A 26,915-nucleotide genomic window follows, 5' to 3' on the forward strand; every position below is an offset into this window, starting at 1 on the left:
CCACCTAAGACGCAGCCGCGGTCAACATTTAAATGAAATTATCTTCAAAAAGTAAATGTCATGGACCAATCTAACGTTTCAAATAAAGAACCGATGAGATTTTGCAAATTTTATGCGTTTTTTTTTTAAAAAAAGTTATCAAGCTCTTAACAAATCACCCTTTACTAACATTTTAAAACGTGCCCATATTATCAACAGTTAAGGATTTGTTCGCCAATCTAAGGCACCCTTATACAACATATTTGTTTTTGAAATCTGCTAACATATGTTCTAAAGTCATTGTTTTTTTGTCGGGTCTGACATTCTTCCTGTTATGACATTTATACCTTTTAGGTTACAATTTTGTTAAAATTATTTAGCATATTTATAACAAAAAATGAATTTTATTAACACTTTAAACATTTCTCTGCGATTGGTCAAACAAAGATGCCTATTGCCAGCTACGATAATACGAAGCTATGCCGCGGGTAAGTGTTTTGCAATAATGGGTAATTGTATCACCGGTTAATATTGCATATTTTTAGCTCCCAGTGCTAAGAAACTAAAAAAATTGGGCAAATTGGGCCCTGTAATGGAAAAGAAAGTTATTCCTGTGGAAACTGATGCAAATAAATTGGTTAATTATGTTTGTGGCAGTAATATTTACAAAACTGGTGAAGACATTAAGGTAAGTTGGGTGTTAATGGGATATATTGTTCGGAGAATTTGTATCGATCCAAGTACTTATAATAATTATGTTCAGTTCATATATTGGAGTGCCAAAAGCGATTATCGTTTCATAATAGGAGTAAGTAGGATTTGCAATTCTAATGTTCTTCAAAATCTGTTTTGGAAATTGTAATCTGCTTTGGCTACGGAGAGGTCTATCCCAAACCCACTTTTCACAATATTTATCCAATTCCTACAATATTTCTCCATGAAATCAGTGCCGTTACATTTCGCACCAAACTTCTGTTATACTGTGTGACAGAAAGCTCGAAGAGCTATAGTCCGATTAAAAATGAATCCTAGGTTAGGTTAGGTTAGGTGGCAGCCCGATGTATCAGGCTCACTTAGACTATTCAGTCCATTGTGATAACACATTGGTGAACTACTCTCTCATCACTGAGTGCTGCCCGATTCTATGTTAAGCTCAATGACAAGGGACCTCCTTTTTATAGCCGAGTCCGAACGGCGTTCCACATTGCAGTGAAACCACTTAGAGAAGCTTTGTAAGCCTCAGAAATGTCACTGAGGCAGGATTATCCACCGCTGAAAAACTTTTGGTGTTCGGTCGAAGCAGGAATCGAACCCACGACCTTGTGTATGCAAGGCGGGCATGCTAACCATTGCACCACGGTGGCTCCCAAAATGAATCCTAGAAAAACGTATTGGCTTATACATTGGAAAATTCTGTTATATTTCAAAATATTGTTCATAAAAATTGTAGCTAAAAAATGAGGACTGATCGGATCAGAAGCAATACATTTTGAAGAATCAGTCGCTTAATCCGGTATTTATTTTTTAGATGTGAAGCTATTTCATTTGGAAATAAAAAACTAAAAAGACTTTACTTTTTCGGTTTCTACCCTATGTCAAATTCCACACAGTTCAGTATTTTTTGAAATTTCCATTAATTTCTTTGGCTTTACTATATAAAATTAAGAAAATTTATAGTGAATACTGTACAGAACGAAGGATTAAAGGATGACGTTTATTTTTGGATATACATTAAAACTGAAAACTTTGGAGATATATACAAAACTTTTTGTTAGGTTTTTTTAAAAACACGGATTTGTAAGCCATCCATGAAAAGGCCGAGTAAGACATAATACTGGTGGACCGAGATATGCAGAAGATGATTTATATCGACCCATTTCTTATTATAGCTCGGACCTCTCAAATCAAATTTTAACGCGATATGTGTGATTTGGCACAGATTTTATTTAGATTTAAGTTTTTAGAAGATGAAACATATCGATCCATTTTTATTTCGTTTCTAGCGCTTCTTACCACCTAAAAAAGAATCCCTTCGATTTCGCAAGTAAGCAATTTGTTAAACTGTGTTTACCTACATACATAGAAATAAGTGTATACTTTTGCATTTCATGGTCTAGCGACAACCAATTAAAACAATTGTTAAGTTTAAAATGCTACCCAATTTTTTTCAAGAACGAAAAATAGTTATTTCCTATTCACAAAAAAATAGTGACAGCATATAAGTTGGTTAAAATAGAAAAAAGTCTGCATAAAAAAGGGAAAGTAGTTACTGTTTGCTGCAAACATTTTCTGCTATTTGAGATCGATTGCACTATCATTTGTTTTAGTTTGCCTGAAATAAGCAAAAAATTGATTGAGAAGTTGCGATTGATGGGTTGCACAGAGTCCACATTGAAATTCTTTGCTGATTACCTAAGGAATAGGCAGCAATTTGTACAAATTGGAGATTATAGGAGCAGGACACTTCCTGTAAAATGTGGAGTGCCACAAGGAAGTATACTGGGTCCACTATTGTTTAAATTATTTATTAATGATATTAAGGATATTGGATTTATAGGGAAGCTTTATATGTTTGCAGATGATGTAGCACTTTTTTATAATTACAATTCTCCTACAGTTTTAAGAACCCAAATTGAATATGATGCTGCGCTTTTGTCGGAATTCTTAACCCTGGAAAGTCATCCTTATTTTTTGTACATTAAAGTCATCCTTCGTCATTTTGACTACGGCTAATTTCAAGACGTTATAATTTGCATTTGTGAGCAAAAATGTGAACCAAAATTGAGTTTATTTTCTCATTCGATTTGTTTTTAATTAGTATAACACAAAAATTCATAAAATTTTTAAATTGGTATAACTTAAATTTATCATTTCCCAACCGACCAAAATGCATTTTAAATCGAACATGAAATTACGCGTCGTCATTTTGACGAAGGATGACTGTCCAGGGTTAAGGATAAATAAATTAGTGTTGAATTCGAATAAGACGAAGTTTGTAAGGTTTAGACCCCATCTTATGAGGGATGATATTGATATGTTTGTGCATATAGATGGCAATGTAATAAGGGAATCCACGTCTGTATGTTATTTGGGGGTGTGGCTGAGTTATAATCTGACATGCGACGAACACATTGCTCGATTGAAGTCACAGGCTTCATCAGCAGTTGGTATACTCCATAAATTTAGGTGGAAACTTGATACTAGGGTGAAGCTTATGATGTATCAATCGTTAATCCAGTCGCATTTATGCTACCTCCCTTTAGTATATGGGTCTAAGATGAGCCATTCACTATGAGCATTGCAATCCACTCAGAACAAAGCTCTAAAGATTGTATACAATCTTCCAATCCGATTTCATACAATACATTTATATAAAAATTATGCGAGGAATATTTTGCCCATAAGAGGTCTTTTTAAATATCAACTTCTGATATATGTTTTTAAGTCCTTGAGGGGACTGGGATCCTATGGAATTCAGTTTCGTTATAACATTTCCCATACGAATAGAATGACGAGACATGCTATGGAATTAAGTACAGTAAGATGTCGCCTTGAAGCTACTAAGCAGAGAATATCTTATTCTGGTCCTTATGAATATAATCAACTTCCGTCTGACCTTAAAGAAATACGAGTGTTGTCTGCTTTTAAGACACGCCTCAAAAACTTTCTTCTTAATAATATGGAAATACTTCTTTCATAAATCTTACTTTAAACTGAACATTTTTTTTATAGTTGATTGATTATCTATGTATTAATTATAAGCTCAAGCAGTTGCTCTTTTTTAGCCTCTCTTAAGCCCCTGGGCGCTGAGGCATTACATATTTGAATATTGTAATACACTGTATATAAATGAAATAAATAAAAAAAATGCGCTATGGGCCAGGGCTGTGGAGTCGAGTCAATTTTGCTCGACTCGGACTCCAGTATTTCTTATTAGCCTCGACTCCGACTCCGGAGTCGACTCCAGGTGGTGTACCTAAATCTCATTTTAACAGTATTCCAATTGTAATTTTAAGGTGTATTGTTCCAAAAATATACCGATATAAGTATTCTATTTGCCATATGTGTTTATATGTCCTAAAGGACCCTAATTTTAAATTTTGATACGACTCGACGACAAATCTCAGCATTTTAGGGATGTAAAGAACTCTACATTTTAATATCAGGCCAATAAATTAAAATACGACAAAAGACTATATAGAGACGACATCAAAATATGTGTAGATAACAAGATTCTCCAGAATATGTATTTATAAAAAACAAAAAAATAATTATGCTTCCAGATGTCTAAGAAATAAAATCCTTGTATTAATCTATATACAGTATGTCAAGAAAGTCTTTTGACATTGCCAAATATTTCAAATTCTAGAAATAATTGAAATATTAAATATTTTATTAAATTTTTAATTCTGTGTACGTATGTATACTTTGCAAAATACATAATAAAATATTTTTTTTAAATTTCATTATATTTAATTTTGGAACAAAACATAATTTTTATCCCATTGTCAAAACACTTTCTTGACAAACTGTAGGTATTTTATAAAAAATAAAAACAGATGACAGGAATAGCTGGACAGTTACGAATATTGTTTCTATAGAAATAAAATGGTGAAATATCGATTTATGAATGGTCTATCAGTTGTGGACATTAGAGGCCATTAATTTAATGTAAAGAATTTCGGGAAATTTCCGCATTTATTTATGGATCTCAAATAACTCTAAATGCAAAATTTCTGTCAAATCTTAGACTGGGAAACACTTCTTAAAACAAATCGGAAGATGGGTTTATATGTTGGTGCTATATCACAAAATTGTCCGGTATGACCCATCTTCGAATTCAACATGCCTGCCAAAAAAATTTAGAACGTTAGGTTCTACTGCTATAATACCTTAAAATTGTACCTTTACCAAGAGTACATATAGGGTCAAAAATTGATATTTTAATATGTTAAAAATGGACAATACAATTGATTAATTCATTCCATATTCTAGTAAAACCTACTTTTTATATCACCGTGAAATTTCACCATATAAATACACTTTGAATGGCCTGAAATCCATTAATTCGTTGTTCGATTAAAAACCCTAATGGAATCTAATTTCTCGAAGTATTTCTTTGATTATAAAGATAGGAAGTGTTTTTCAAAGTTTGTTTCGCCGGAGTTGGAGTCGAGCAAAATTTCTACGACTCCGGCTCCGGCTCCGACTCCAGCAAAATCTTCAGACTCCGACTCCAAGCCTCCGACTCCGGCTCCGACTCTTCAGCCCTGCTATGGGCTTTCGTAACATACAAACAATTTTTTTATACCAGGCATATGTAGAATATACCTTGTATTTGCCCAAAAACCTCAAATTAAGACATAACATCACTATTATAGGGCAGATATATATATACAAGAAAATTTTTGGTTCTTGAAAATATTTCGCGTAATAATTTAGAAACCATGATATACAAAAATACAACAGCAGTAAACGATTGTTGTTTTTAGCAGACTTTTTTCTATGAGTTCCTCTAATATTCTTTAAACTTTGTCTGTTTTTATGCTTCAATTTGAGAAATATTACCACAATTTAGGAGCTTTTATGAGTATTAGAAGGCTGAATATATAAAAGAAGACTATTTGGTTCATAAAAATTCTTCGGGTGACATTTTAAACGTTTAAATGAATTCTTAATAGACACAGCATCAAAATCTGATATAAAGCAAAAAGTCTGCTGATAAAACAGAAAGAAAACAGCCATAGTTTGCTAAAACAGCAACATTTTTTGCAACATTTTAAGACGTTAAAGTGTTTGCTGGACCATGAATTTATCTTCAGTGTATTTTTTTTAGTTTTGGAAGTCGTAAAAACTCGTGCTAGCTCCCCATTATATGGAAACTATTATTATTTAGAACCCATTTTGTTTACTTACAAAAGCGTAAGTAAACTTTTCCCTTTACAGTACCTGCATTTTTGAAGCAAAAATATGGACAAATAATTTGATTTATTGGGAGCAAGTATATATCCTATAAGCATAGTAATAACATACATTTCCAATTAACGGATTGCATTTCGTATATACACAGAAAAAAATCTGATTCAATGAAGAAATTAATTGATCCAATTAATTTTTTAATTTGAAATGTCTTCAACTACGACAATGATAGTATTAATCACAGTTTTAATTGGGCATAGAAAAAATATTTGATTAAAAAATAAATGATTTTATTGTTAAATTTCAATTAATTGTTTAATCAATTCAATTAAAAATTTAATTGATGTTGAATGCAAAACTAAATTTTTTAATTAACTAACTATTTTCAATCACTTTCCTAACTGGCTTAGGGCCGAATTCTCATCTCGACATTTTTACTCACGGATATCCTATCCAGCGGTTATGTATTAATCGGAAGATGGGAAACTGTTCACTAGTTCTTCATTCCTTCAATTTATTAATTAAAAAAAATTGCAATCGTTTTTTAACAGAGTTAGTATTGAGAATGGAATGAAATATTCGACTTACTTATAAAACACTTGGTTTACTATTTTAAAATGTATCATAGTAGGCTTATGTATAAATATGTTTTTCTGTTCTGTATGTATTTTAAAATTATTTTCTTCAGTTCAATAAACGAATTCAAATATAACAGTTAGTCTTCCGTGTTTGATTAAAAAGTTAATTGTATGAGTTAATTTTTTAATTAAATATTTAACAAATTGGACTTAAATATGACTTGATGGTTTTAGTTTGATTTAGTTAAATGTTTCAATTAATTTTTTAATTGAAACACTTCAGTTTCAATCAACTTTTTAATTGGAAATTTGTGTCATTTTTTTCTGTGTAGACGCTACATATAATAACGATTAAATCTTTTATTCTAGCTGAAACCCGATTCAGAATACCCCGATTGGTTATGGTCCATTAATGTTGATCGCATTATACCTTTGGATGAAATGGATCCAAATACCAAACAATATTGGAGACGTTTACGAAAAATGGCTTTGAGACGAAATAATCAATTGGCGAAATTAAAGAAATTCTAAATTCTTTCTGTTGTAGTTGTTATTTTATATCTTAAGCGGATTGTTTTCAATAAAATAAATTGTAAATCTTATGAAGTTAACTATTTTTCTAAACATTTGTTTGACAAAATGTACACCAATAACGGAGGGAAAAATAAGGTCGACGATTTTCTAAAAAAAATTGTATTCATGTTTTCATTCTTTGCTCGAATACTATATGCTGCAAGGAATTCTCATAAAATATCATAGTTATCTTATCAATGGAACACAATATGTTTGTTCTTCTCATGTTCAATGTTAATGACATTGGTGGTGGTCAATAAATATCACAAAAGAAAAAAACATCGGTAGTTGAAAAAAACATGGTAAATGACTTGAAGCTTGCTCTCGAGAGTATAGAATATATAGGCCATTGCTATCATATTCTATTGACCCTTAATGCATCAATATGACAAACCTTTTATTCAATATATTTTCTCTTTCGATTTTGTTATCTTCAACTTACATATAAATAAAATGTTTTTTTTTTATTTTTATTTTTTTTTATTCTGATAATAATATATTGTATGTTTGCCTATATGCACACCAGATAAATAATTTAAAACACTAAAGTACAACTCGCTTGAAAGGAGTGGCTGGAGTCCCCTATACTGGACCTATAAATACAAGTTTTTCCACTTAATTGGACTCAGTTGTTATCGTAATTAAGCTCTAAATGGACTAAAATTGACACGAAGGGAACAGTGCACTACATTATTATAGAAAGAAAGCAAAAGGAAATGTTTTTAAAAGTTTTAATATTGACATCATTTCTAGTAGTATGGCAAAAAACTACTGTTGTGGCTAAACAAAGAAGTACGTAATGAGCTGTACTCATAAAGTGATTTTTCTGTGAAAACAAATGGACTTGATATAATTTAGAATTGGTGATATTATTGTGTTATAAGTGTAATGGTTGTTATTGTTGTAACAGTTTATTGTGATTTCATCCATTTTTATGTTATACGCTTTGGTACTTCAGCTTGTGGCCAGATCGAGGAACTCTGCGACTAAGGTGGGGTGCGTCCAGAGTGACCTGGCGGTAAGTCGGGTTGGTTTAGCTGGGCAAGAGAAAAGATGACGCGTGTCGTGTGGCCCTTGGTTGCAAAGTGGACATACGTCAGCTACGTTGCTATCAATCACTGATAATTAGAAATTGAGGCGGCTGCATTTGCCTGATCTTAACTGGGCTAAAACTACCCTAGTCTGCCGTGGGAGGTCTCTTTCCTCCGGTGCTATGGGCGGTGGACGGACTCCGAGAACAGGATTAACCTTGTAGCTTCTCACCGCTTCAGCTACAGTATCCTCATGAATCCTGTTCAAACATGCCTGGTACGCTGCTTGATCTAGAGGTTCTCTTTTGTAGCGCTGGATCTCGCGCTCTAGATTATGTATATCAACCCTTACGTTCCTGGGTGGTGGTTGTGCATCCATGAGATGGTGGTTTGGATGATTACTGCGATAACAACCCAGGAGATACTGCTTTGACAACATGTAGTTGTGTCTTCGCACAGGGATGATCTTTGTCTCCACATAAAGGTGATCCAGGGGTGTGCTGCGGAGACACCCAGTCGCAGTTCTAAGGGCAGCGTTCTGGCAGGTTTGAATGTTATTCCACTGCGTATCAGTAGTCTGCGGTGTCCACACTGGCGCTGCATAGTTTACCACTGACCGGCCAATTGCCTTATAGGTAGTTTACAAGGTTTCTTTTTCCGCACCCCAAGTACTGCCGGCAAGTGACTTGAGGACCTTGTTTCTACCACGGAGCTTATTACAAATTGCATTGGCATGGGCAGACGACCTGACCCGAATGTGACCCGAAGAATCTTGGGGTAATTTGTGGTCGGAATTATTTCGCCATCGACACTAATATTCAACTGCCTGCGCACTTCTGCCGTCCATGTAGTGAATGTAGGCTGTAGTGTCAAGCGCCACGAGGACCGTCCTATGACACGGCCTGGGCTGATTAAGTCCCTTATTGCTATGTGTCGAAATGGCATGTAAGGCTGTCGTCGTACTGTGTACCTTACGGAATCCATGTTGATGGTGGGCAGCTGGAAAATTCTCCAAAAGGCTGGGGAGGAGTAGTGTCTCAAGTGTCTTGGCTACTGGCGAGAGTAGGGATATCGGTCTGTACGATTCACCTTTACTCGAATCTTTGCCTGGTTTCAGTAGTGGAATCACCCCTCCCATCTTCCAGACATCGGGTATAATGAGTGATTCTAAGGACAAATTGAGGAGTCTGGTCAGGTACTCACTCCCAGATGCTTCAACATTAGCATTGAAATTCCGTCGGGGCCTAGCGCCTTAGATGGTTTCGCGCTGTTGATGACACTGGTAACTTCGGCTAATGGTATATTGGTCCTCATAATTAACTTTACCCGTTATTTGTTGTTGTTGTTGTTTTTTTTTTATAAACAGAATAAATTTTAAGGTACGGATTGAAATTTGAATCGAAAATTCGATTTGTTGGCGTTTTAGTTGTTGTGGTTTGGGATTTGGTCCTGAGCCGGATAGGTTAAGCACAGATAGTGAATAGATGATGCGTGATATATGGCCCCTGGTTGCAGATGGGAATACTATCCCCCATGTTCCGATATTCGGAATCGCAGGTCGTAAAATTTTCTTTAGGTGACTTAAAATTTGTCAATAGAGTTCTCTTTAATGAAAGGATCAAATTAGAATTGGATATAAGTCCGTGAGTATCTCTATTCTATTGTTGTAAGATAGGTAATTTTCGATTCCGAATTTCGGGATATGGGGGTAATTTCTAAAATCATTTGATGCTGCACATAATATTCCACACATATTGGATATATAACCTCATGGTAGGATTATTTTTCAAAAACCGTATCCAGAAATTTGGAAAATGGTTCTGGAAAAATGTTTGGCACTCATTTGGATCAAATATTTGCCTAGTGTGACCATAGCCTTAGACTATAGGCTCACTTAGACTATTCAGTCCATTGTGATACCACATTGGTGAACATCTCTCTTATCACTGAGTGCTGCCCGATTCCATGTTAAGCTAAATGACAAGGGACCTCATTTTTATAGCCGAATCCGAACGGCGTTGCACATTGCAGTGAAACCACTTAGAGAAGCTTTGAAACCATAAGAAATGTCACCAGCATTACTGAGGTGGGATAATCCACCGCTGAAAAACTTTTTGGTGTTCGGTCGAAGCAGGAATCGAACCCACGACCTTGTGTATGCTAGGCGGGCATGCTAACCATTAGGTTAGGTTAGGTTAAAGTGGCAGCCCGATTAAATTTCCGGCTAACTTAGACTATTCAGTCCATTGTGATACCACATTTAACTAAAAGTACCTATTACATATGGGCACTTCTACTCTTAACCACTGAACCTTCTCTATTATTTACTTTTGTGGAACCAACCAGATTGCTCCTAAAACATTAACAAACTGCTGAAGTTAACGTTTTCCAGGTCAGCCAGTAATCTAAAGCTATATGCTCCTAAAATTAGCTTGCGCCTTACACAAAAAGCAGGACACTCACACAAGAGGTGTTTAATTGATTCCTTTTCCTCCACGTCATGACAGCTTATACAATAGTCATTATACTTCGCACCTATAGTTTTTGCAAATTCGCCTATCAGGCAGCGACCCGTTATAGCAGATATTAGGAGTGCTATCTGACGCCTTGAGAACACTAGCATATCTAGTGTGCGGTTTAAGTTTAAATGGGGCCATATTTGCTTGGTGTCGTTACAACCCTTGCAATTTTCCCATCGAATATTGGCCATCATAACAGCCTTCTCACGCAGTAAGAGCTTGCAGGTGGCCAGAGGCATACCAACAGATTCTAGTTCCCCTGGAATATGTAAGGTAGTTCCTAGCCTTGCTAACACATCTGCTTCACAGTTCCCCGGTATGTTCCTATGGCCAGGCACCCATATTAGGTGAATATTGTACTGCTCAGCCATCTCGTTGAGAGATTTGCGGCAGTCTATGGCCGTTTTTGAGTTAAGGAACACAGAGTCCAAGGATTTTATTGCAGGTTGACTGTCTGAGTATATATTAATGCCAATATTTGTTTGGAACATTACTTCTCAGCCAATTCACCACCTCTCTTATTGCCAATATTTCAGCCTGAAAAACACTACAGTGATTAGGCAATCTTTTCGCTATTCGAATTTCCAGATCTTTAGAATATACTCCGAACCCCACTTGTCCATTCAATTTGGAGCCATCAGTATAGAAATCTATATATCTTTTATTCCCCGGGGTCTGTGTACACCACGCCTCACTGTTGGGAATTAGAGTTTCAAACTTTTTGTCGAAAAGTGGTTTTGCCAGGGTGTAATCCACTACGTTAGGCACATCTGGCATTACTTTGAGGACCGAACTATGACCGTACATTTTTTCCGACCACAGCGATAGCTCGCGCAACCGCACAGCCGTTGTTGCAGCTGACTGTTTGGCCAAAATGTCTAAAGGCAATAGATGTAACATGACATTAAGGGAGTCTGTTCCTGTCTTACTAAATGCGCCAGAGATACATAAGCTCGCCATACGCGGAACTTTATCTAAACAAGTCGGTTTCTGAAGTGCCGGCCACCAGACTACAACACCATATAGCATTATAGGTCTAACCACTGCCGTGTATAGCCAATGCACAATTTTTGGTCTTAGTCCCCACTTTTTCCCTATTGCCTTTTTGCACGAGTACAAAGCTACCGTGGCTTTTCTCGCCCTCTCTTCAATATTAAGCCTAAAATTCAGCTTCCTGTTCAAAATAACGCCAAGGTATTTGCACACTCACCAAAGGGAATTTCAGTACCCCCTAAGGAAATGGGCCTAACCGTGGGAGTTTTGCGATCTTTGCAGTACATGACTATTTCTGTCTTTGCTGGATTTACACCAAGACCATTATCTTCTCAGTCATCCGGAGAGCTCTCTGTATAATATCTCTGATTGTGAATGGGAATTTTCCCCTGACTGCTAGCGCCACATCATCTGCGTATGCCACCACTTTTATCCTTTCTTTTTCTAGAGAAACCAGAAGGTTGTTTATAGCAACATTCCAAAGAAGAGGTGATAGAACTCCTCCTTGGGGAGTGCCTCTGTTCACATACCTTTGTATGTTTGCTTGCCCTAGTGTGGCCGAAATACGTCTCTTCATTAGAAGTTCGTCTAACAGCCTAAGTATACCTGGATCAACATTCAGAGTTGTCAGTCCATTTAATATCGAGCTCGGATGGACATTATTGAACGCCCCTTCGATGTCTAGAAACGCCACGATTGTGTATTCTTTGACAGATAGTGAGCTTTCAATAAAGCTGACCAGTTCATGCAATGCGGTCTCAGTAGACCTGCCCTTCGAGTATGCATGCTGTCGTTTCGAGAGCAAACTTGAATCCACGCTAGTTCTAAGATACATGTCTATCATCCTCTCCAGGGTCTTAAGTAGGAATGAGGATAAGCTGATTGGTCGGAAATCCTTCGCACTCGAGTGAGAGGCTTTTCCTGCTTTAGGTATGAAGACGACTTTTGTTTCCCTCCACTTTTCTGGAATATATGCTAAGTTTACACATTGTTTATATATCACCGTCAACCAGGGGATAATTCTTTCAGCCACTGTCTGTAACTCCGCCGGAGTAATTCCATCAGGTCCGGGGGATTTGAATGGTCCAAAGCTATTTAAAGCCCATTTTATTCTAGATTCCGACACAATTTCCTCGATAGGAAATGATCGCTGAGCCTCTGTTACACCGCCGGAACATGGTTCAACCGTCTGATTTCCAGGGAAGTGTGTGTCCAAAAGTACCTCCAACGTCTCCTCACTGGACGTTGTCCAATTTCCCTCCGGTGTTTTAACGAAACCTGGAGCGGTGTTAGTGGATGCTAGTACCTTCCGTAGTCTGGAAGCCTCTGATTTTTGTTGAGACCTTCTCAGTTCTCGTTTATATTCTCTCAGATTCATCTTGTAAGTGTCCCAATCCTCCGGAGCTCTTGTGGACTTTGCTTTGTTAAAGAGCTTCCTGCAGGATTTCCTCATATTACTTAACTCCGTAGTCCACCATGGCGGCCGATTTTCCCCCCTTGGCTTTCCTCTAGGGCAAGCAGCTTTCAGTGAAATGTTGAAGGCCTTAGTAATCCGCTCCACTGCGTGTTCGATATCTTGCACAGTGCTCATATTTGTCTCCGGCATTTCCGGTATCATCACATTGAACGATTCCCTATACCTATTCCAATCAGCTTTCCTAACATTTGACGGAAATATGGTCTTTGAAGTACGAACAGCCAATCTGAAACTGATGTAGCGATGATCTGAGAAGCTATGTTCCCTCAAAACTTGCCACTCAGATATCTTATCATTCAGTTCCGGAGAGGTCAACGTTACATCCAAAACCTCTTGTCTGTTCCTGGTGACGAAGGTTGGTGCATCTCCCTTATTGCAAACTACCAAGTTAGTACGCAAAATAAACTCTATTAGCGACTCTTCCCTTGCATTAGTATCACTACTTCCCCAAATACTATGATGTGCATTTGCATCGCATCCCATAATGAGTTTTGTCTTTGTTTTTAGTGACTCCTCAACTAAGGTCTTAACGGCACAGGGTGGCATCTCCCTATCATGTCCCATGTAGACCGAAGATACCCAATATTTGCATGTGGATATCTCTAGACTGGCTACGACAGTGTCTGAATTGCTGAATGAAGGAAGCAGAAACAAGTTTAGTTCGTTTTTAGCAATTATACATGCTCGATTTATATCGTTACCGGTATTATGCAAAAGTTTGAAACCCGGAGTGCTTAATTCACAGATCTTGTTCTTATATATGTATGGTTCTTGAATAAGAACTATATCTATGTCTCCTTTCATCAGGAGAACTTTTAAGGCAGCACAAGCGGCCTTACAATGGTGAAGATTTATCTGGAGGAACCGTAGAACCATCCAAATTTTCAACCACCGTCACATCAGCCGCTTCAATTGAGTCATCAAGGGCTTCCTCTTCACAGATCTCGGTGATTCTCGCAACAATCCGCGGTTCAGCTTTGGTGAGGCTTGAGCCTGTAGAAACTTCCCGCATATGATTTTCGCCATAGTCTGCAGGTTTTATGTCTCCTTCGGCTTCGCTAGGAGATTTTTTCACTGCTGACTCTACCGGAGGCTTGTCCGTTTCGGTATCCTTTGGCTGATCGCTTTTGTATACCTTCATATGGATATCATGAAAGCCATAACTTACGCGTCCTTGGGTCTGGGCTAGATGTGGCAGCGACTCTATGTTTAATATAAACACCGCATGTCGTCTTGGTCCATCCACCTCATCCAAACGACCAATCTTCCAATCGGCGGTTGGAAGATCTGGGTTACATTCTTTTAGTCTCTCTAGTATTGACTCAGGATCAGGAGGGTTTGCCGGTATACATGCTAACCATTGCACCACGGTGGCTCCCGTGGTCATATACTAACACAATGTACCAAGTTTCAAACGGATCGGATGAAATTTGCTTCTTTAAAAGGCGCCGCAAGACAAATTTGGGGTTTGGTTTATATGAGGGCTATATATAATTATGGACCAATTTTTGCATGGTTGTTAGAAGCCATATACTAACACCACGTACCAAGCTTCAACCGGATCGGATGCAATTTGCTCCTTCCACAGGCTCCGCAAGCCAAATCTGGGGGATCGGTTTAAACGTGGTCCGACATGGCTCATCAATAACAACAACTTGTGCCAAGTTTCAGGTCGATGGTTTCTTTCGTTCGGAAGTTGGAGTGATCTCAACAGACGGACGGCTTAGAATTTCACCACGAACCAGAATATATATACTTTATGGGGTCTGATACCAATATTTCGATTTGTTACAAACGGATAGGGGGTATGTACTCCCATCCTATGGTGGAGGGTATAAAAACAATGTTTTTAAATTTTATGATTTTGTTTTTTTTTTTCAAATGATAAAAAACATTTCACATAACTCGTTTTTAAAGTTTCTCTAGTTTCTAGTGGTCATTAGTATTTAGGTCACTGCAATTGATATTGACATCATAACTTTCTCTCGGAAGTACCTATTACAAAAAATATTTCTACGTCATCCAAAAATGTGGTAATAGGTATTAAAGCAGTATTAAATGAAAGACAAGTATTCTTTCTGTGCTTTGACTTGACGATTGGCTGCTGAAAAATGATTTACGGAGCTCGAGAAAAGTAATGGCTCAATTGTCTCGACTTCGGGACAGAGAAGAGAGTGTCTTTTCCTGGGTCCAGCACTAGAATAACCATACCACCATTATCTAGTTATCGGATATACTATAATTCCAGAATTCAGGGATAAAATTAGAACTGTGGGCAGGTACACAACTCCCTGAATACCTGGGTGCTTTAGAATCAGCTTCGAGATTCCAACGCCTTGAAGGCTTTGGCGCTTTTGGTGACATAGGTAACATTAGCTGTTGTAAATTTTGGTTCAGAGGAATCGAATGCGACAAATTGCTCTCCTTGTTACCATATAACTCGCGAGAGTGTACCATGAACTATCGGTTGAAAACCTTCGCTAATCTCTTAGGATGAGTCACCATAATGACGTTAAAGGTGACTAAAACCCTATAATACCTCCTACTATGGTTCTATGTTACCTTGCTTCAGGGGCTCTTCCCATGAATTTTTCTTGTATACGTCGACTATCTCCTAATCTCTAGGTTCAGTTGCTTGATTCTAGGATTAGCAGGTTTCACATGAAGAAGTACATCACGCATGTATACGAGTCTCGCTGCGTTTTTGAGAAGTTATTCGTCACTTGGGCAATTCGACCAGCAGGAATGACGATATCCTGGGGGCTTTTGTATACCTTCATATGGATATCATGAAAGCCATAACTTACGCGTCCTTGGGTCTGGGCTAGATGTGGCAGCGACTCTATGTTTAATATAAACACCGCATGTCGTCTTGGTCCATCCACCTCATCCAAACGACCAATCTTCCAATCGGCGGTTGGAAGATCTGGGTTACATTCTTTTAGTCTCTCTAGTATTGACTCAGGATCAGGAGGGTTTGCCGGTATACATGCTAACCATTGCACCACGGTGGCTCCCGTGGTCATATACTAACACAATGTACCAAGTTTCAAACGGATCGGATGAAATTTGCTTCTTTAAAAGGCGCCGCAAGACAAATTTGGGGTTTGGTTTATATGAGGGCTATATATAATTATGGACCAATTTTTGCATGGTTGTTAGAAGCCATATACTAACACCACGTACCAAGCTTCAACCGGATCGGATGCAATTTGCTCCTTCCACAGGCTCCGCAAGCCAAATCTGGGGGATCGGTTTAAACGTGGTCCGACATGGCTCATCAATAACAACAACTTGTGCCAAGTTTCAGGTCGATGGTTTCTTTCGTTCGGAAGTTGGAGTGATCTCAACAGACGGACGGCTTAGAATTTCACCACGAACCAGAATATATATACTTTATGGGGTCTGATACCAATATTTCGATTTGTTACAAACGGATAGGGGGTATGTACCCCCATCCTATGGTGGAGGGTATAAAAACAATGTTTTTAAATTTTATGATTTTGTTTTTTTTTTCAAATGATAAAAAACATTTCACATAACTCGTTTTTAAAGTTTCTCTAGTTTCTAGTGGTCATTAGTATTTAGGTCACTGCAATTGATATTGACATCATAACTTTCTCTCGGAAGTACCTATTACAAAAAATATTTCTACGTCATCCAAAAATGTGGTAATAGGTATTAAAGCAGTATTAAATGAAAGACAAGTATTCTTTCTGTGCTTTGACTTGACGATTGGCTGCTGAAAAATGATTTACGGAGCTCGAGAAAAGTAATGGCTCAATTGTCTCGACTTCGGGACAGAGAAGAGAGTGTCTTTTCCTGGGTCCAGCACTAGAATAACCATACCACCATTATCTAGTTATCGGATATACTATAATTCCAGAATTCAGGGATAAAATTAGAACTGTGGGCAGGTACACAACTCCCTGAATACCTGGGTGCTTTAGAATCAGCTTCGAGATTCCAACGCCTTGAAGGCTTTGGCGCTTTTGGTGACATAGGTAACATTAGCTGTTGTAAATTTTGGTTCAGAGGAATCGAATGCGACAAATTGCTCTCCTTGTTACCATATAACTCGCGAGAGTGTACCATGAACTATCGGTTGAAAACCTTCGCTAATCTCTTAGGATGAGTCACCATAATGACGTTAAAGGTGACTAAAACCCTATAATACCTCCTACTATGGTTCTATGTTACCTTGCTTCAGGGGCTCTTCCCATGAATTTTTCTTGTATACGTCGACTATCTCCTAATCTCTAGGTTCAGTTGCTTGATTCTAGGATTAGCAGGTTTCACATGAAGAAGTACATCACGCATGTATACGAGTCTCGCTGCGTTTTTGAGAAGTTATTCGTCACTTGGGCAATTCGACCAGCAGGAATGACGATATCCTGGGGTTATCTTTATTATATGGAAACCAAGATCTTGCATGTGCGTAGACACAATTAAATGTTATTAAATCATTTTCATCAGGGTTGTTATCGCAGTAACCATATAAAATACCATATTGTGGATAGTCAACCATCACCCAAAAATGTATGGGTTGATATTTACATTCTAGTGCGCGAGATCCAGCGTTAAAAAGATAGCCTCTCGATCAGGCAATTCGGAACAGCATTCATGAGGATACTGTAGCTGAAGCGGTGAGATGGTTAATCCTGTTCCCAGAGTCCGACCACAGTCCATAGCAGCTAAGGTGAGGAAAGGGCCACATGACAATCGTCAACTTTTCGCATGCCCAGCCAAACCTACACGACTAACCGCCAGATCACTCTGGATGCATCCCACCTTAGTGGCAGAGTCGATTTTCAACTTTCTTGTTTTCCTAAAGTTTCCTCGACACCTGAAGCGGTGAGAAGGTTAATCCTGTTCCCAGAGTCCGACCACAGTCCATAGCAGCTAAGGTGAGGAAAGGGTCACATGACAATCGTCAACTTTTCGCATGCCCAGCCAAACCTACACGACTAACCGCCAGATCACTCTGGATGCATCCCACCTTAGTGGTAGAGTCGATTTTCAACTTTGTTGTTTTCCTAAAGTTTCCTCGACACCTGAAGCGGTGAGAAGGTTAATCCTGTTCCCAGAGTCCGACCGCAGTCCATAGCAGCTAAGGTGAGGAGAGGGCCACATGACAATCGTCAACTTTTCACATACCCAGCCAAACCTACACGACTAACCGCCAGATCACTCTGGATGCATCCCACCTTAGTGGCAGAGTCGATTTTCAATTTTGTTGTTTTCCTAAAGTGTCCTCGACAACTGAAGCGGTGAGAAGGTTAATCCTGTTCCCAGAGTCCGACCACAGTCCCTAGCAGCTAAGGTGAGGAAAGGGCCACATGACAATCGTCAACTTTTCGCATGCCCAGCCAAACCTACACGACTAACCGCCAGATCACTCTGGATGCATCCCACCTTAGTGGCAGAGTCGATTTTCAACTTTGTTGTTTTCCTAATGTGTCCTTGACACCTAATTCCATCCATGATAAGCCAGAGAAGTTTTGGAAGTGCGGCCACTTCATACATCCGTTACACCTGAAAATTTGGTGAGCAATTGTGTTTTGGAATAACAAAACCATAGTTCGGGGTTTTCATCAATCGCTTCTCGGTCCAGAAGCAACCGAAGGAATCAACTCTGGATGCACGGTATCAAACAGAAATATGTGGATAATAAATTGCACGTAACTCCGATGTGGTAACCTGTGGCCAGTGGGTTGGACCTATCACGTCATTCCGCTGCGGTGGGAATGATTGCTCTCTTGAATTGGGGCGACCTGCTCTTTACCTAAGAGATAGTGCAAAAATTCATGGTGGTCTAAAAAATAGAGCACAATAGCAGCTCTATGCATGGTTTATAACATGGTCACCTGGATAGAACTCTATCTTAGCTGCTCCTTTGCTGCGGTTCAGGGTTTTTATTTATCGAGTCTCGGATCAAAAGAAGTCAGAGGAAGAAACGTGTCTGAAACGTGCAATTTGCGGTGTTATAAACTGCTACCACAGTGTTGCCGAGAGTGATACTGTGGCCCTTGAGATGGCATTCCGTAATTGGATCAATCCGGTACAGGTTAAGTTAAGTTAGGTGGCAGCCCGATGTATCAGGCTCACTTAGACTATTCAGTCCATTGTGATACCACATTGGTGAACTTCTCTCTTATCACTAAGTGCTGCCCGATTCCATGTTAAGCACAACGCCAAGGGACCTCCTTTTTATACCCGAGTCCGAACGGCGTTCCAAATTGCACCTAAACCACTTAGAGAAGCTTTGAAACCCTCAGAAATGTCACCAGCATTACTGAGGTGGGATAATCCACCGCTGAAAAACTTTTTGGTGTTCGGTCGAAGCAGGAATCGAACCCACGACCTTGTGTATGCAAGGCGGGCATGCTAACCATTGCACCACGGTGGCACCCTCAATCCGGTACAAAGAGCCCCCGTCAGTGCGTTGTCTTATTTTCTTTGTCTTCTCCATCGAGTTCCAACGTGTAAGTTGGAATTGCTTCCGTAAACTCTAAGCGACGGCTCGGGTCAAAGTGCAACTTTAGAGGGCTGTTATAGATTTATTATCTTCTTCTTCTTCTCCATCAATGTCCATCACAATAATAATGCGTGACTTACGATCGGACTAAATACGCTCGGTACAAAAATATTCAATTAAAAATTTAATTGATTCAACAAATTTTTTAATTGAAACAAAAATCAATCACAACAAGTATATACGGCCGTAAGTTCGGCCAGGCCGAATCTTATGTACCCTCCACCATGGATTGCGTAGGAACTTCTACTAAAGGCTGTCATCCACAATCGAATTACTTGGGTTGCGATAACACTTGCCGATGGCAAGGTATCGTAAAACTTTTTAACACTGTCTTCTAAATTGTAAGTTAGTCCATAAGGGGTATATATTAAACAAAAAAAGGCCGATTAAATACGTATATAATTCAGTTTGACAAAATTTTCTATGGAAATAAAATTTTGACAAAATTTTCCATAGAAATAAAAACTTGACAAAATTTTCTATAGAAATAAAATGTTGACAAAATTTTCTATGGAAGTAAAATGTTGACAAAATTTTCTATAGCAATAAAATTTTGACAAAATTTTCTATAGAAATAAAATGTTGACAAAATTTTCTATAGAAATAAAATGTTGACAAAATGTTCTATAGAAATAAAATGTTGACAAAATTGTCTATAGAAATAAAATGTTGACAAAATTTCTACAGAAATAATTTTTTTACAAAATTTTCTATAGAAATAAAATTTTGACAAAATTTTCTATGGAAATAAAATGTTGACAAACATTGCTATAGAAATAAACTTTTTACAAAACTTTCTATAGAAATGAAATTTTGACAAAACTTTCTATAGTAGTAAAATTTGACAATTTTTACATGGATGTTAGAGGCCATATACTAACGAAATGTACCAAATTTCAACCGCATCGGATGACTTTTGCTCCTCCAAGAGGCTCCGGAGGTCAAATCTGGGGATCGGTTTATATGGGAGCTATTTATAATTATGGACCGATATGGACCAATTTTTGCATGGTTGTTAGAGACCATATACTAACACCACGTACTAAATTTCAATTGGATCGGATGAATTTTGCTCATCCAAGAGGCTCCAGAGTTCAAATCTGGGGATCGGTTTATATGGGAGCTATATATAATTATGGACCGATATGGACCAATTTTTGCATGCTTGTTAGAGACCGTATACTAACATCAGGTACCCAATTTCAAACGGATCGGATGAATTTTGCCCCTCCAAGAGGCTCCGGAGGTCAAATCTGGGGATCGGTTTATATGGGAGCTATATATAATTATGGACCGATATGGACCAGTTTTTGCATGGTTGTTAGAGACCATATACTAACACCACGTACCAAATTTCAATCGGGTAGGATGAAGTTTGCTCCTCCAAGAGGCTCCGGAGGTCAAATCTGGGGATCGGTTTATATGGGAGATATATATATTTATGGACCGATATGGACCAATTTTTGCATGGTTGTCAGAGACCATATACTAACATCAGGTACCAAATTTCAACCGGATCGGATGAATTTTGCCCCTCCAAGAGGCTCCGGAGGTCAAATCTGGGGGTCGGTTTATATGGGGACTATATATAATTATGGACCGATATGGACCAATTTTTGCATGGTTGTTAGAGACCGTATACTTAGACCACGTACCAAATTTCAACCGGATCGGATGAATTTTGCTGCTCCGGAAGGCTCCGCAGGCCAAATTTGGGGATCGGTTTATATGGGGGCTATACGTAAACGTGGGCCCATATGGCCCATTTTCAATACCATCCGACCTACATCGATAACAACTACTTGTGCCAAGTTTCAAGTCGATAGCTAGTTTCGTTCGGAAGTTAGCGTGATTTCCACAGACGGACGGACAGCCGGACAGACGGACAGACGGACGGACGGACGGACATGCTTAGATCGACTCAGAATTTCACCACGACCCAGAATATATATACTTTATGGGGTCGTAGAGCAATATTTCGATGTGTTACAAACGGAATGACAAAGTTAATATACCCCCATCCTATGGTGGAGGGTATAAAAAGGCCGATTAAATACGTATATAATCTAGTTTGACAAAATTTTCTATAGAAATAAAATGTTGACAAAATTTTCTATAGAAATGAAACCTTGGCAAAATTTTCTATAGAAATAAAATTTTGACAAAATTTTCTATAGAAATAAAAATTTGACAAAATTTTCTATAGAAATAAAAACTTGACAACATTTTCTATAGAAATAAAATGTTGACAAAATTTTCTATGGAAGTAAAATGTTGACAAAATTTTCTATAGCAATACAATTTTGACAAAAATTTCTATAAAAATAAAATGTTGACAAAATATTGTATAGAAATAAAATTTTGACAAAATTTTGTATAGAAATAAAATGTTGACAAAATTTTCTACAGAAATAAATTTTTTACAAAATTTTCTATAGAAATAAAATTTTGACAAACATTTCTATAGAAATAAACTTTTGACAAAACTTTCTATAGTAATAAAATTTGACAAAATTTTCTATGGAAATAAAGTTTAGGTAGATTACAAAATTTTCTATAGAAATAAAATTTTGACAAAATTTTCTATGGAAATAAAATTTTGACAAACATTTGTATAGAAATAAACTTTTGACAAAACTTTCTACAGAAATGAAATTTTGACAAAACTTTCTATAGTAATAAAATTTGACAAAATTTTCTATGGAAATAAAGTTTTGGTAGATTATTTTTGGCGATATGGACCAATTTTTGTGTAATAAGTCATCGGCTATATATAACTAAAGACCGATATGGACCAATTTTTACATGGCTGTTAGAGGCCATATATTGACAAAATGTACCAAATTTCAACCGTATCGGATGACTTTTGCTCCTCCAAGAGGTTCCGGACGTCAAATCTGGGGACGGTTTATATGGGAACTATATATAATTATGGACCGATATGGACCAATTTTTGCATGGTTGTTAGAGACCATATACTAACACCATGTACCAAATTTCAACTGGATCGGATGAATTTTGCTCTTCCAAGAGGCTCCGGAGTTCAAATCTGGGGATCGGTTTATATGGGGGCTATATATAATTATGGACCGATATGGACCAATTTTTGTATGGTTGTTAAAAACCGTATAATAAGACCACGTACTAAATTTCAACCGGATCGGATGAATTTTGCTGCTCCAAGAGGCTCCGGTGGTCAAATCTGGGGATCGGTTTATATGGGAGCTATATATAATTATGGACCGATATGGACCAATTTTTGCATGGTTGTTAAAAGCCGTATACTAACATCAGGTACCAAATTTCAACCGGATCGGATGAATTTTGCTGCTCCAAGAGGCTCCGGTGGTCAAATCTGGGGATCGGTTTATATGGGAACTATATATAATTATGGACCGATATGGACCAATTTTTGCATGGTTGTTAGAGGCCGTATACTAACATCAGGTACCAAATTTCAACCGGATCGGATGAATTTTGCCCCTCCAAAAGTCTCCGGAGGTCAAATCTGGGGATCGGTTTATATGGGGGCTATATATAATTATGGACCGATATGGACCAATTTTTGCATGGTTGTTAGAGACCATATACTAACATCAGGTACCAAATATCAATCGGATCGGATGAATTTTGCCCCTCCAAGAGGCTCCGGAGGTCAAATCTGGGGATCGGTTTATATGGGGGGCTATATATAATTATGGACCGATATGGACCAATTTTTGCATGGTTGTTAGAGACCGTATACTAAGACCACGTACTAAATTTCAACCGGATCGGATGAATTTTGCTGCTCCGGGAGGCTCCCCAAGCCAAATTTGGGGATCGGTTTATATGGGGGCTATACGTAAACGTGGTCCGATATGGCCCATTTTCAATACCATCCGACCTACATCAATAGCAACTACTTGTGCCAAGTTTCAAGTCGATAGCTTGTTTCGTTCGGAAGTTTGCGTGATTTCCACAGACGGACGGACAGCCGGACAGACGGACAGACGGACGGACGGACGGACATGCTTAGATCGACTCAGAATTTCACCACGACCCAGAATATATATACTTTATGGGGTCTTAGAGCAATATTTCGATGTGTTACAAACGGAATGACAAAGTTAATATACCCCCATCCTATGGTGGAGGGTATACAAATAATAGTATCAATTAATTTTTTAATTGGATCAATTAACTTTTTAATTGACCTTCAATTAATTTTTTAATTGATACTATCATTTCGGTGATTGAAGACAAAAAATTTTTTTGTGTGTAGACTCTAAGTAAGACCTTTGGATCTGGGTAATGTTGAAGATCTCAAGGGTCAGTACTGTCAGGACCTGGTACTTTATTGCGTGTCATCCTTACATCAATTTATCCATGTTTACTATCTTCTTCTCCTCCATCGATGTCCACCACAATAACAACGCGTGACTTACGATCAGACTAAATATGCTCGGTAGACTCTAAGTGAAACCTTTGGGTTTAAGTCCTATTTAGTTTTAAAGAGCTCAAGAGTCAGTACTGTCATGATTCCCAGTACTTTATTGTATGTCATCCTTACATCATGTTATCCATATTTTATTCTATTTGTCTGTTCCTAAGATTACATATATGTATATAGTAACCCATATCCAATTTTATATCCACAGGGAATGTTGTGTGTTATCATGGCACTTGGTCCACGTATCGGCAATCATTGGGAAAATTCGATGTAAGTTCAGACATCGATCCATTTCTGTGCACCCATCTGATGTATGCATTCTTTGGCATTGAAGAAAGTGGTGAATTGAGAATTATTGATCCCTATTTGGATTTGGAAGATAATTTTGGACGTGGTAACATACGAAAATTTAATGCGTTAAAACTACAAAACCCTACACTGAAAACATTGGCTGCTGTTGGCGGATGGAATGAAGGATCCAAGAAGTTCTCAATTCTGGCAGCTGATCCCAGTAAGCGTGAGAGATTTGTTAAGTCAGTGGTACAGTTTTTACAAAAACATAGCTTCGATGGTTTGGACCTAGATTGGGAGTATCCAAATCAACGTCATAATCTACAAAATGATGATCGTAATAATTTCTTGCAATTGATAAGGGAACTCAAAGAGGGGTAAGTTGGATATCTGGGTATATGCAGGTCCATGAACCATTAAAGTAATTGTAAAACTTTTCCAGATTAGAACCATTTGGATACATTCTAACTGCGGCTGTGGGATCTGTAGAGTTTTCGGCCAATTTATCATATGATATTCCAGAGATGATGAAGTACTTGGATTTTGTAAATGTTATGGCCTATGATTTACATGGTCCTTGGGATCCAGTGGTGGGTATAAATGCTCCTCTCTATGCTGGCCGCTCTGATACAACCGAACGATCGCGCCAATTGAACTTTGATGCCATCGTCAAATATTGGATAAATCAAGGTAATACTAAAATGAGTGAAGAAAAAAAATATTTAATAAAATTAACAAGTACAGTGAAACCTTTTAAACTTGGACACTCTGAAAACGGACACCTCCCAAACGTGGACAGTTGTCTGTGGACATTTGCTATATTAACACATTAAAATTAACCTCTGATACCGGGAAACTTCTCAAATGTGGACAAAATTTAGGCGACCATGGGTGTCAATCTTTCAAAGGTTTCACTGTATACACGTTCGAAAGTTCGGCCTGGCCAAAACTTATGTACCCTCCACCAAGGGTTGCGTACAAAGATCTACTAAAGCTTGTCATCCAACATCGAACTACTTGGGTTGTGGTATCAGTTGCCGATGGTAAGGTTTCGTAACATTGTCTTCTAAATCGTAAGTTAATCCATATAGAGTCTATATAAGATAAAAATGCAGATTATATACCTATTTAAGCCACATTAGTTCTCGATCGGTTTATATAGAGGAATCAATGTATAATTATGAACCGATATCGACCCATTTAGTCTATATAAGATAAAAATGCAGATTAAATACCGATTTAAGCCACATTCGTTCTAGACCGGTTTATATAGAGGAATCTATATATAATTATGAACCGATATTGACCCATTTATGCAGGTTAGAGGTCGTTAAAGGCCATATGCCGACATCGCCCAACAAATGTCACCGCATCCGATGAAATTTGTTCGCCCATGAGAATTAAGAAGTCAAGTTTTGATGTGCACATATTGACATCACGTACCAAGTTTCAACCATACGGATGAAATCTGCTCTTTTAGGAAGCTCTGGAAATAAAATCTGGGGATCGCTTTATATGGGACCTATATAAAATTGTAGATAGATATAGATCTAATGGTCATTTGTGATATAACGAAATAATTTCAACCAATGAAATTTGAATTTTCTAGGGATCCATTTATATGGGGGCTATATATAATTATGTACCAATATGGAGATTTATTTGCATAATTGTTAGAAGGCATACATTGACATCATGTACCAAATTTCAACTAGATTGGTTGAGGCTCTGGAAGTCAAATCTGGAGGATCGTTTTATATGAGGTCTATACCTTAACGTGGTCCGATATGGTCCAGTTGCATTGCCATATGGCCTCTATCAATAGCAATGGCATATGCCAGATTTGAAGCCGATAGCTTCTTTTATTCGGAAGTTAGTATGATCTCCAAAGACGTCCGTCACCAGATTGACTCAGAATCTCATCACGTCCCAGCAATCATTTCTAAATCGCTAGTCTAACAGGAATTGGTCACGGAGCCACTTTCATGCTGGGTGTTAAGAGAGAAGTTCACCACATGTGGTATCACAATGGACTGAATAGCCTAAGTGAGTCTGAAACAATGAGCTGCCACAATACATAACCTTGCAGAGATCGCCATGAATACAAAGGGTCATGGATTCAATCCCAGTTTCGTGCAAACACCAAAAAGTTTTTCGAACGGACATCAACAACATATACTGAGGACCAGGGCTGTGGAGTCGAGCCAATTTTGCTCGACTCCGACTCCGACTCCGACTCCAGCATTTTTCATCAGCTCGACTCCGACTCCGACTCCGGAGTCGACTCCGGGTAATATAACTAAATCTCATTTTAATACCACTAATTTGTAGTTCTATTGTGGGGGTACCGTAAGTGGATCGATATACACTGAAAAAAAAGCGTACTCGGTTCCAAAGATTTTGTCTTGACTTTAAAAAATTTGGTACTGATTCCGAGCCAAAGAAGCGGAGAATACAAGTAAGGATACTTTTAAAACACAATTCTCTTTTAAATTTAGGTTTTTTGTACTTGCTTCTAGGAAGCAAATTTTAATTTTTCGCTTTCTCAGTTTTTTCTTCATATGCTATCAAAGTCCTTTAAAAAC

At 37.9% G+C, this 26,915-nt stretch overlaps 2 protein-coding genes across 2 annotated transcripts in view; both read left to right on the forward strand.

Moving 5' to 3' along the window:
• Positions 1–284: 284 nt before the first annotated feature.
• On the forward strand, positions 285–7,078 carry mRpL54 (mitochondrial ribosomal protein L54). Its single transcript, XM_075312600.1, has 3 exons — positions 285–467; positions 525–667; positions 6,846–7,078. The coding sequence occupies exons 1-3, from the start codon at positions 377–379 to the stop codon at positions 7,005–7,007; spliced, it is 396 nt and encodes a 131-aa protein (XP_075168715.1). The 5' UTR covers positions 285–376; the 3' UTR covers positions 7,008–7,078.
• Positions 7,079–7,666: 588 nt separating this feature from the next.
• The window catches only part of Cht8 (Chitinase 8), a 28,304-nt gene continuing 9,055 nt past the window's right edge, over positions 7,667–26,915 (forward strand). Inside the window, exons 1-3 of the mRNA XM_075311714.1 lie at positions 7,667–7,841; positions 24,248–24,707; positions 24,773–25,020. Of these exons, the coding sequence (XP_075167829.1) occupies positions 7,766–7,841; positions 24,248–24,707; positions 24,773–25,020 (784 nt within the window). The 5' untranslated portion in view covers positions 7,667–7,765. The remainder of the gene's footprint in view (positions 7,842–24,247; positions 24,708–24,772; positions 25,021–26,915) is intronic.

This window comes from Haematobia irritans, chromosome 5 (assembly GCF_050003625.1).
Source record: "Haematobia irritans isolate KBUSLIRL chromosome 5, ASM5000362v1, whole genome shotgun sequence".
Classification (NCBI taxonomy): domain Eukaryota; kingdom Metazoa; phylum Arthropoda; class Insecta; order Diptera; family Muscidae; genus Haematobia; species Haematobia irritans.

Bases quoted from the DNA above. Each gene is read 5' to 3' on its own strand.
- mRpL54 (XM_075312600.1), top strand. From the start codon at position 377: ATGAATTTTATTAACACTTTAAACATTTCTCTGCGATTGGTCAAACAA. The intron at 468-524 runs GTAAGTGTTTTG...GCATATTTTTAG, and splicing joins AATACGAAGCTATGCCGCGG to CTCCCAGTGCTAAGAAACTA. The intron at 668-6,845 runs GTAAGTTGGGTG...CTTTTATTCTAG, and splicing joins AAACTGGTGAAGACATTAAG to CTGAAACCCGATTCAGAATA.